Below are 12,783 nucleotides of genomic sequence, written 5' to 3'. Positions count from 1 at the left end.
CCTCCACAATGTAATGAGAGTCCCTCTTTTCGGGGCGTTTCACCTCAGATCCGATGGGTGTGGTTTTGAGGTTAGGGGGGTTTTGGCATAGTTTCTTTGAGGTTACGGTAAGGGTTGGTTAGGTTTAGGCGTATAGTTTCTGTGAGGTTAAGGTCCCACAATGTAATTGGGAAGTATGTGTACAGTACACCTTATTGCACCATTTGAAGCCAAAAGTATACATTTTATGTTCTTGTAAAAGTGCGCAACATTTTATTTACCTGCCATAGTGTGAACCCCTTACCCCTGTTGGATCTGTGGTTAGACTGGCATATTTGCCGATACCGATATGACAAATAAGGGCCGATATACCGATACAGTATCGGGACATCTCTATTCACAATCACTGAGCAATGGCTTTTGAAAGGGAGTTTCGAGAAGACTTCCTTTTGAGGCCAGAATCTGTCATCTCCTAATGCTGTTCTCTCTCTCTCTCTCTCTCTCTCTCTCTCTCTCTCTCTCTCTCTCTCTCTCTCTCTCTCTCTCTCTCTCTCTCTCTCTCTCTCTCTCTCTCTCTCTCTCTCACTGTTCAACCTTGAGAAGTAAGCGCATTGATTTAAAAAGAAAATGTCATTACTACTTTTTTACCCTAACACTGAAGCTGAAAATGGCGGATCTACAAGCTTGCGACTTGTGAGCTTTGATTTTTCACATTTAACTATACTTCTGAAGACTAGTTTATTAATACATTGTATAAGGTGATGCCAGACCGACGCACAACCTGTCATGCCCGATTGGCAGGGCTGTGGGCCGGGTCTTGGCTCACACACTCACACACTCACACACACACACTCACACATACATACTCACACACTCACACACACCCCATAGGTCCACACCAACCTTTATGTGGAACTCAAGGTTCTCGTCCAATGCAAATATGTGTTCGAAAATGTCCTCTGCGATCCTGGGGATGATTCCCATACCCTGAGTGTCATGCAGCTTTCCCTGTAGGAATGCAAGAAGAGAAGGAGAGCTACATGAGGACAAAATGCTTTGACAAGAGGCGGGAATTCTGACGAGGGTGTTAAAGAAGGCCATGGATGCAGTAAACAGCTTGCAGAGATTCTTTTCGTGAAAGGGCTTTTTGGGATAATGGGAGGAGGTGTATTAAGAAGATGGATTGTAGTTCTGAAATGTACAGGGCCATGTGTGGGGGAGGTTCTTTTGATGAACACAGCAGGAATGTACAGTACCTCCATGGTGTGCGTCTTTCCAGAGGCGGTTTGTCCATAAGCGAAGATGGTGCCATTGTATCCTCCGAGTACATCTATAGTAGATCACACAAAGAAAGAAAGAAAGAAAGAAAGAAAGAAAGAGTCATATTGCTTTATATAGAAATCTATCTATAAATGCACCACATCTCTGTACGTCTGTCTGTCTGTACGTGTGTACTGTAATGCACGTAACTCGAAAACCATTAGAATTCGACACACACGTTCCACACAGGGAGTGCAGTGCCCGGTGTCGAGTCGGTCGGACACCCGGTTGTCCAGAACCGCCACAAAAGGCCTCTGCCTGGGCTCTGGACAGGGCCCCTGCCCAGGCTCCATACATGTACGTATATGGAGCTGGCCAGTTCTGACATCACAACACTCCATATTTGGACATGCTGGCCTGTTCTGACATCACAACACTCCATATTTGGACATGCTGGCCTGTTCTGACATCACAACACTCCATATTTGGGCATGCCTCTTAACTTCCATCGTTACAGACTCAGTGCTCCACAGCTGGGCACCGGCCTAGTACATTTAAAGCATAATAGGAGGCATTTTGTTCAAAACGGGCCAATCCTGCAAACTTTGGAAGCCAATGTTTGCCAATTAGGATGGAATATGAAATATTGGACAGATCTGCCATGATCACATGTGTACTGCTTTGTGGGATTTGGGGACAGAATCTGAATGAGTAATAGGGGCCTATCACAAAATGTGTCCTGGTGGTGCTATAAAAGGCATGTTTTAGGGGGCACTGTGGCACAGTCGGTAGTGCTGTTGCCTCACAGCTAGAAGGTCCTGGGTTTGATTCCCGCTCGGGATGCTGTGGGCACTCGCGGCGTGTCCTCTCCTCCGCGTCATCAGTGCCCATAACCATGCAAGGCGGAGTTGGCGAAAGGGCCTTTCTGTGTGGAGTTTGCATGTTCTCCCCGTGTCCCCTAGGGTAGGTACCCTCACAAAAAACATGCAGTTATCCTGGTCTCTAAACTGCCTCCCCCTGGCCAGCCGGATGGAGGGGAAAGGAACTGGTTGGAATAACGCGCTACGTCCAACCAGGGAAACTCCCCCCTGTCATGTGTAAAGGAGTGACTTGGACACTCATGCATGAAGGAAGCATGAGTTCAAATCCATTGCTCTCCCCAGGTTGTCGGAGTGTGTAGAGCCCAGGATCACATTAGATAATTGACACAGGGGTGAAACATGGGTTACAAAATAGTGGGATAAAAATTATTTTAAAAAAGGCATGTTTTCCCTTGGCCTATAGGGAGTGTGCATGCAAAGTTTCATGCATCAGTGCAGTTATAGGTAAAAATGTTACTCAGCCTGTTATAGCGCCACCATGAGGCTTATTTGAACATTTTAGAGTTGCATTTCGTCCACGGCCTAATCCCCTAATGGGAATGTGCACGCATGTTTTTATGTAAATTGCACACTGCGTTAATGACCACACACACACACACACACACACACACACACACACACACACACACACACACACACACACACACACACACACACACACACACACACACACACACACACACACACACACACACACACACACACACACACACACACACACACACACACACACACAGTGAGCTTGTATAGGAGTTGTTTATGGAGTTTCTTTGATTTTTCTTTGATTTATTCATGAAATGACTTACTGAGAAAACATTGAATTTGTTTTTAATGAATGAATAATGTAGCTTTTCTTGGAAGAATGTTTTTTTTTAATGTTTTGAAATAATAATTAAAAACTAAATGTAGGAAACGAAAAAAATAAAGGGACATATGTGTCCGCGACCCACAAATGGGTCCCGACCCAGTGTTTGGGAACCAGTAGTTTATACTGTGTGAGCCCATGGTTGATGGCTCACAGCTCTGAGCATTCATACTCAATACATCGGCTCACTGACAAGTGTTCTGCGTCCATGGCAGTGGTGTCAGACGCTAGACGCTTCAGGAGGCATGAGCCAATTAAGAGCCTGCTCACAACCTGTTCCAAATTATATCAATGAGACAAGAAATATGAGGCTCATGGGGCTTGTCTTGTCTTATACATGTCATAAATTAGGCATAGGAGTCCCGTCCCCCCGTCCCCCCCAGCAGTCCCTATAGAGTCTGTACGGCTCCTCACACCGACATCGCCTAATCGGCGCGGCACTATAGGCAGCATATATAGTGCTAGAGGAAAGGTCATGGGGTCACACAAATAGTTAGGCGTCGACATCTTCCAGGGAGCATGAATGCTCCCTGGAGATATCTTGTGTGAAAGTGGAAAGGTGTCCTTCCAAAGGTGTTCCTTTTTAGTCCCCAAAATCAGTAGCCGGGGTCATCCTCACAGGAGCAGACAACAGTTTTCAGACATATCGGGGGAACATTTATAGGATTTAGGCACGGACTGCAGCCCTTATAGGTACGACTACAAACCTCAGGTAGACCTACATTAAGCGCTTTTTTAACTCTAAACTTTGTGCTTAAAATCATGTTCACTATTTTTTTTCTTTTATATATTGCACTTGATCACAGACACTAATTGAAGGACAGAAAGTGAGAATGATACAATATGTAGGCATGCAGACTGGAACAGCTAGCGTGCACACCAGAGCAGAGCCATGTTGACAAGCACATATACCGTAGGCTATTTCTGTGCATCTTCCATCATAAAGATCGGCACAATATGCTTCATAATAAAGATTGTGTATTGTATACTCAGCATGATCTACACTGCAGGGAAATTACCTCTCTCTCACAAAATAATGCATGCTGCTATGCCCCCCAGTGCTGTACAGTAAGTCACCATAGAGCAATCAGTGGCTGACATTTTGCAATTTGCTTCCCATTTTTTTTAATGAAACGCATATAAATGTGTGTCAAATAGGCACCTTTTAACCTTAGACACTTGTGCTAATATTGTTTTCATAAGCACCCTCTCCATCCACTCCAGTCTCCACTCCAATTCATCAACCCCCCTGACACGTAAACATCACTTCTACAAGTCAAACACACATCAGATCATATCAGGTTAAAAGATGGGATGCCGCAGGTGAGCAGAACTGAGAGCATAATGGCTGTTAGCCAGAGCCATGTGGCGCCCTTTCCCAAAGCCCACTCCCTCCCTCCCTCCCCTTTCCATACTGGAGCTTCTCTTCTCTTCTCTCCTCTAATCTGCCCATCCTTCTGTTTCACGGCTCAGCTCAGCTCTGCCTTCAGAAAGCCATCTCCGGTCATGCTCAGGCTAAAACGAGCCTTGACATAAATATGCAGCACGCATCGAGGAACAGAGGGGCGGCAACCCGACTCCAGGAAGAAAATGAAGACAGGAGAAGATAAGGAGAGCAGCAGACGACAGAGTTCACAATAAGGGTGGACACAAAAGGAAAGTGTGTGTGTGTGTGTGTGTGTGTGTGTGTGTGTGTGTGTGTGTGTGTGTGTGTGTGTGTGTGTGTGTGCGCGCGCGTGCGTGCGTGCGTGTGTGCGTGCATGCGACAGAGATAGCGGAAAAAGAGAGACTGGCCAATGACAGACAGAGGGACAGATGGACAAACAGACAGGTCAGGAGAGTAAGAGAGAGAGAGAGAGAGAGAGAGAGAGAGAGAGAGAGAGAGAGAGATAGATGATAAATGTTTTTATGTGATGTATTCCCATGCTTTTTTGTTCTTGCTTAATGTAAATCGCTCTGGATTAAGAGCGTCTGCTAAATGCCTAAATTGTAAATTGTAGAGAGAGAGAGAGGGGGGGGGATTTTCAACCTGGACACTTATCTTTTACGAGCAGCTGGCCTGTCTTTGAAAATGACTGTCTTTGCTCACCCTGTTCAAATTATTTTCTGTATTTGAAACTGTCAGGTTGGAAGTGGTTAAGCTGGCACAATAATATTTGAATTTGAATTGAATTTAAATTAACATATACCAAAAAAATAAAACTTTATTTTATATTTTTGACATTTTCTTCTCATTTCCAATTGGTTGTTCTAGCTCGGAAGCTGTGTTACATAACATTCATTTGACTAGGAAGTCACATCAGAGTAAGATTGAAAATTCTGTTACAAATGAGACCTTCCACTCTCTTTGAACCTAGCATGAAACCAAGTTAAGGGGGGCATTCTGAGAATGAAAGACACTACAGTATCTCCAGGTAATTGATTTAATCTCCGCTTCCAAGATACGCCCGTGCCTGTGACATTAGCGTGCATGTTGTTATGTTGTAAATGTCCATGTCTATAGCATCATTTGATTGCATCATGTTCTGGTAAGTGTTTGCTCATACAAACACTTTAATACCAGACAGTATAATGCATGCACAAGGGAGCGCTAATGCATGCAAATGGGGGCCAATCCGAGAGAGGGGAGCGAGAGAGAGAGAGAGAGAGAGAGAGAGAGAGAGAGATTGATTTGTTAAGTAAATCGATACTAGGTTTAGGCGTTATCAAGGCATTGCCCAGTAGCCTATATAGAAATCTTTAAATTCTGTCAATAATACAGACAAGGAATTATTTTATATATATATATATATATATATATATATATATATATATATATATATATATATATATATAATATTGCCACACATAACTTTATCTTGAGATGTCCTCTTCCAACTACAACAGCAGTTTATTAGCCACTACATGATTTTAGTCACCGTGACCTGACAGTCTGCCTATTATGACTATGATGTGTTGGCATCCATCGTGCCCTTCAATAAGGCATGCTACATCTATGGCAAAAGGGTGCTTATTTCCGATAAGTAAAGTAAAAAAAAAGCACATCCTCCGTTTCTTGGTGCTGAGCCAAACTGTAAGCCTGGTTAACCACTCCGCCTTGGATCCAATGTGATTTCAAGGGGGGGTGCATGGTTAACTAAGCTACCAAACTGTAAGAACAGACTCATGAAAACAAAGCGAAGGCTCGCAACTCACTTTTTCAATGCTCCAAGTTTTTATATGCGACAAAGAGCAGATACGGCTGCCCCTGCTATATTTACATAAATATATAAACTCCAGCAAGACATATATTAACCAAGTAGGCAAACGTCATATTAGCAGCATTGTAGGCTAGACAATCTAATACATTCTATCAGCAGCTTTGACTTTTTATTGGTTGGTTTCTTAGCCTTTTATGGATCAGGGCCCACGTTGTTCAATTAGATTGGATCGATGGAAGTAACATTTATAATTATGTTGCCATTTATCGGTATCGCAATCAAAACACATTGTCAGGGTTTTACAATGTCATTTAGATCATTAAAATCTTAGTGGGGATCACATGCAGTATCCCCATGGCCCACCAGTGGGCGACTGGCCCACAGGTTGAAAATCACTGATAGCGTCTACCCATATGTCAAGAAGGTATGAAAAATTATACCGCCCAAGCCTAATCTAATCGCACAGCAGATAAGAGCAGGCTGGCGGGTTTTGAGGCCTATCAGCTGTCAGCTGACAGACAGTACAGTATGTCTCACCATGTGTGTGTCATGGTGGATAAGATTGATTGATTGATTGATTGATTGACAGTTTGCAGAATTACAATACATTTCAAGCACAACGCAATACAAAAACTGTTAACTGTAAATAAATAATAAAGTATTACACTTGTTTACAAGAGGGTCCACCGTTTTCAATTCATCATAACATTTAGAGACGTACAAATATACACTTCTATATAGCCAAAAACATGAAATCATCATAAAAGGTAAAAGGGGGAAAGACACATACAGTGAGGGAAAAAGGGGTTGGTGGGGGATTCAGATTTTACGGGGGCCAGTTTCTAATTGCAGCCGTCCGTAGGTGCCCTTTGAGAGCTTGCTTTTAGCTTTTAGCTTGTTAACCAGTATGGAGTGTGTCAAAAAAGCCTTTTGGAAAGAGAATGCCAGCTCTGACTCACCTTTGACGATCTGTTTGGCACAGGTGTTGTAGACCTGCTCCTGGGTGGTGTTGGTGGGAAACACGTGATCAAACACATATGGTTTCCCCTGTGGAAAGAAAACAAAATGCAGTCAGCGGCAGCAGCATATAATGTCGTCGCTGTCAGTATCTCCATATGTCAACTTCTTTCATTTTGTTCATTTTTGCCCTACTTACAAAAATGGCTGATCTACAAGTTCACAACGCATCGCAATTCTGAGCATATTTTGTCTAAAATACAGTATCTTTATTGTGAAGCAATAAAGATACCTACAGTACAGTAGTGTCAATGCGTGTCTGTGTGCTTTTGTGTTTGAATTAATACCTCTATTTTACTTTTAGGTGTAGATGGAGCCCCATATAATAAACTCAAAACTGCAAGGTATTTAATGACTCCAGACATACAGTAATGAATGCATTCATTCATTCATTCATTCATTATGTCAACCAAACAACCCAAATAACCAACATGGACTCGCACACTCGTAGGGTCCCCTAGACTGAGATCCTGGAGAGCACAAAATCCATCTGTATGGAAGCAGCCGTGGCATGCCCGTGGCCAAAAAAAACACCTATGCGGTGGATATAGGACACACCAGACCACCGCCTGCCCCACCGAGTTCTCTACGGCCAACTACACAATGCAAAGCATGCCACCGGTGGACAAAAGAAGGACTATACTAAAGACCTGCTGAAATGCACTGCCATCAACCCCAAGGAGCTTGAGGGCAATCTCACAAATGACATGACAGCAACCAGCAAAGATAGAAGGTCAGAGATGTCTCCAGCGACCCCAGAGGGAAGCAGGCATTCCTCCAACGTCCGGGCTCCCCTGACCCACTTGTGGATGGATCTATGCGGCTCACGCATTGGCCTTGATAGCCACATCAAGTGGCTTCAACGGCAACATCGCTGAAACCCCCCCCTCCCTGAACCAAGCGTCATCAACGTACACAATGGACTAAGATTGTGTGTGTGTGTGTGTGTGTGTGTCTGTCGATCATCAGTCTTTACTAACTGTATTCTTATGGGTTGGGATTTAACGCCTCAACGGTGTTTATTGACTTTAAGTGTCAACACAACTAAAACAAAATAAATGGATTGTTGCCATTAGATGAAGTAATGGAACACATCAATACCTGACATGTCATTCTAATCTGCAATTCTGCATTGGACCTGTAGAACAGGCTGAACAGCACAACAGTATATCATTCTGTATGTGTGCTTGCGTGGGTGTGTGTGTGTGTGTGTGTGTGTGTGTGTGTGTGTGTCAGTGAGTGAGTGATAAAGTGTATGCAGTGCGTGTCTGTGTTCACATGTATTTCCATGTACCCGACTGCCTGTCAGTGAATGGCTGCATTTGTGGGTGTGTCCGGCGACTTTGCATGCATTCCGCATGTGCCCGTGTGTGTGTCAGTGTGCATGCGTCCGCCATGTGCCTGCCTGTCAGCGCGCGTTTCCTTGTCTGTCGAGTGATAGTGAAGTGCAGTGACGGCTCCCCATCCCCCGGGGACACTCGCGTTGTCTCCAGAGAACAAAGATCACATCACAGGCGGCTCCATTAGTGGCGCTCGCAGGCAAGGACAGCAGCGGAGGGAGGCGGAGGGGGAAGCGAACCGCTGGAGTACAGAGTCGAAGTGGAGGTATAAGAAAATAGATGAGGTGGAACTGATGCTGAGGGTCGCTGAGGTACATGTGCTTTATATGTGTGTGTTGTGTGTGTGTGTGTGTGTGTGTGTGTGTGTGTGTGTGTGTGTGTGTGTATATATGTGTGTGTGTGTGTGTGTGTGTGTGTGTGTAGTGTACATACATGACCGTGAAAGAATATTTTTAGTTTTAGTTTTTTGTTGTTGCTATATAGATCTATCAATCATCCAGTGAATGTGGCCTGCCAGCAGTTCCAGGGTCATTCAGCCACCCATCCACTTAATCACACATTATGTCATGCCCAGACAACACCCCTCAACAGCAGGCATGCAATTCACCCTTTGTCAAGTCCCGCCCGTGGTTGTGCCCCTCTTCGTACTCATTGGTTGCCGTTTCGTGGTTGGACAAAAATCCTCTCTCTCCATCCACTACCATTGAAAGAACATGTTTTTCAGTTGCTTCATATTGATATTCTGTGCACTCAATTCTTATTTTAAACTTGGTGTCAGTAAAAAGGAACATCACAGGTGCAGCATGGTGACTGGGCATATCATGTTTGTTTTGAGTTTTTTCCAAAAAATATGTTTTAGCAAATTCAACATAAACAACGCGGAACCAGGGCGGAACAAGGCAGAAAGAGCCTGCTGGTTAGTCAGTCAGGGACCAATCAGAAGGTTGACTAAGGGTGAATTAAGCGTCCAAGCTGGTTTCTTACTTTTCCTGACTCACAAGAGTGTCAGGGATGCAGACAGAGTGAGTTGAACCCAAGTGCAAAGTCACAATAACAAGAGTAGATAATAGTAAAGATAAGTATTTAATAAGGAATCAGGCAGATATCTTACACTGAAGATGCAGGCAGGAATCAGGCAATAGCAATATGACAAATGTAGTCAAATCAGGAAACAAGCAGGACATCCAAGACAACAAGTTATGAACTGACAATGAGTGTTTGTACTGAGTCCAGTTTTATAGTGAGCAGGTTGATTGGAGAAGTGTTCACTGCTGGGCTGATGAGGTAGTTGAAGACAGGTGTGTAAATGGAACTGGGTGTGCTGGAATGGGATATGGGAGTGGCCAGTGTGGAGTCACAGACTGAGGGAGAGACAGAATGTGACAAAGGGACCGTTGCACTTATCTTTCCTCTGCTTTTATTGCACAAATCCAAACTTTAAAGTCTGATGAATACTTTGCCATATGGCTCTGTCCCGTGTCAAAACAATTGTGTATTCAGAGATATCCATCTATAAATGCACCCTGACCCTGTACGCCTGTCTGTATGTACGTACGTCTATCTATACGTATATTACGTAGTATACAACAATATGGTGTTACATTTATAGATCTGCTATATTCGGCATGCGATTCCCGTCTTACGATGGAGTATTTATCTCATTAAACCTCATCGTACACCCACGTCGCCTACCAAAGTATATAAATAAAACAAAGTAGGTTTTTAAGGAACTAGCCAGCATGTTGTCTAGACAACTACTAAATTATTTACCCGGATTTAATTCTCGCAGGCAGGCAGCCAGCTGGTAAGATATTAGGTAGGAGCTGCTGACAAAGATGGAGAGACTGCCGGTCTGTATAATATCCACAATAAAACACAGTGTGTACTCCTCCCACTCTGCTGTTAGGGAGCACACTGCCTGGCCTGTAAATGAGTTTTAAGTGCATGTCTTTCTGTGTGTGTGTGTGTGTGTGTGTGTGTGTGTGTGTGTGTGTGTGTGTGTGTGTGTGTGCGTGCGTGTGTGTGCTTCAATTACTAGGCCTATACTTTTGAGGACCAAATGACGCCACAGAATATTGTTGTTTTAGGTATGTTTGTCTCCGCCAGGCCGAAGGTGTGGCCGAGACTATATTTTCGCCCCTGTGAGCAGTTAATTTCCAGCACCGCTGGACCGATCGCCTTGAAACTGCTTGCAGTTTCACACTCCCTGGAGGCCAGAACAAAATATCTGGTCCAATCTATTCACATCATCCAGTTATAGCACCAACATGAGACACATTTTTACTCCTCACGCAACTCGCTTTACATTAACTCTGTAGTCATGTGATCAAGACACATCTGTCACATTTCTCATATTCCATTCCGATTGGCTTTTTTTTGTGTATTGTGTATTGCTGTCTTCCACCAGTGGATATTCAGACGAATGGGAAAGTGGTTTTTATAATTAGGACAAGGAGACAGTTTTTTCATCCAGTCTGGTAATGCAATACAATATTAAATTATAAAAACTACCAGACAGTAGTGGTTTTAGAATTCTATGAATATTGTATCACTGTGTGAATAACAAGTCAGATTTTAAAACAACCAGGCATTCTATTAATGGTTTGGTCTCTCCATGTACAGTCTTTAGCTATTGATACAATAAATTACAGTACGTTATGTGTGCCGTTTTCTTTTTTTAAATGAAGCTGCACAAATCCCAATGTGTTGTTCTTTTTTTAAGATATTTGTTTGGCTTTTTCTGCCTTCATTGATAGATTGAAAGTAATCTGACAGGAAATGGGGAGAGAGATGGGGGTGGAAGACACACGACAAGGGCTGTCAGGATCGGGAGTCGAACCCTCAGCACCACGCCAGGCTGGTTAGGTTGAGCCAACCGTCCGGGCCCCCAACAATGTGTTGTTCTGTGGTGAAGCTGGACAATAATGCTTGTGTGCACGTCCTTGGATTACAGATTACAGACATACTCGAGACATGGCGCATATAGATTAGACTAGAGCGGTGCACAAGAAAACAGAGCAACAGCTGACCTTGTTGTCGACTCCCTTGACTAACCAGACACTTAATTTGTTCATAAGATGGCTGAATAATCAAGTCATTAGCAACACCTGTATTCATTAGCTGCTGCTGTTGCTAATCAATCAAGGACGGAGAACATATATATCGTCACTGTCGGGTGGAATCCTTGTATGTCCAAAACTGTGGGGAAAATGGGGGGAAAGAACCTGTGTTCCAATGGAGCCAATGTACTGTAATTATTATTAAGTCACACTTGATAATACTGTTTTATTGTTCAATATAAAACCCACAGAATAAACCACTTTCACTTTAAAAGCATTACCAAAAATAGCTGATCTACAAGCTCACAACGCATCACAAAGAGTTGTGTGATTGTAGATCTGCTATTTTTTGCTACTTTTATGTGGCTCTGTAGTATGACAAAGTAGAAGAGCATTAATTTACAAAAAATCTCACCCGTGTGATGTGAGGGGCGCTCTTATCATCATACATCACATTCCGTGCTCACTGCTCAGCCAATCAAATAATAACAAATGTCATTCCGGCCAATCAGTTTTGGCGTCTTCACTTTTCTGCCCTCACTTTTTGAGGAGCGCTATGTCCAGCTTTTAGTGTGTGTGCACAAACTTTGTCCTATACAAACATTAAATTCCTATTGACAATGAAGGGACAATTTTACGTCATATTGTAAACTTGTAAACAGTACAAAACATTGTGTAACACAAACATTGATGTTGTATATAGGAGGCTTAATTTCAACTCTCAACTGTCAGTAAGAAGTCGGCGATGATAAGCGTATGGTAAGCGTGTGATAAGCGAGTACGATAAGCGATAAGCGCCCCTCACTTCACACAGGTGTGATTTTTATCTCCAATATGTACTTCGCTCAGCCAATCAAATCATTGCTATATGGGGTGATCAGCTGAACAAATCATCGTGTTTGTGTTCAGTGCTGTTCACCCAACAGACAGGGCATAGGAGAAGACTATTGGAGATACCTGCACATGGTTTCTGCACAACAGCAAAGCCATGAAGGCATAATCACTCAGACCCTGAAACCCTGGGGGTTTGTGCAATGGTTTATATGGTGATGCAGAGGTTTTCATCAGCAGCAGCAGCCTGAAGCCTTGAATCAAGTCCTCATGTCCTCTAGGGGACGGTCCTTCATAAGATGTTGATCCACTATTTTTGTGGACATTATAAATGATTATAAAAATCACACC

General features: G+C 43.4%; 2 protein-coding genes across 2 annotated transcripts in view; one reads left to right on the top strand and one right to left on the bottom strand.

Moving 5' to 3' along the window:
- Positions 1-12,783, bottom strand: part of kif5ab (kinesin family member 5A, b) — a gene marked incomplete at its 5' end in the record, with an annotated part of 102,108 nt that overhangs the window by 65,190 nt on the left and 24,135 nt on the right. The window contains 3 exons of the mRNA XM_080780066.1: positions 883-987; positions 1,236-1,309; positions 7,145-7,232. Coding sequence (XP_080636192.1) covers positions 883-987; positions 1,236-1,309; positions 7,145-7,232 — 267 coding nt within the window. The remainder of the gene's footprint in view (positions 1-882; positions 988-1,235; positions 1,310-7,144; positions 7,233-12,783) is intronic.
- igsf8 (immunoglobulin superfamily, member 8) overlaps positions 1-12,783 on the top strand; it is a 154,347-nt gene that overhangs the window by 124,895 nt on the left and 16,669 nt on the right. The gene's annotated exons all lie outside the window — the stretch shown is intronic.

Source organism: Protomyctophum bolini (assembly GCF_963924005.1).
Source record: "Protomyctophum bolini genome assembly, chromosome: 2".
NCBI lineage: Eukaryota > Metazoa > Chordata > Actinopteri > Myctophiformes > Myctophidae > Protomyctophum > Protomyctophum bolini.
The sequence above is the reverse complement of the archived record's forward strand: the minus strand, read 5'-3'. Positions and strand labels throughout refer to the sequence as shown.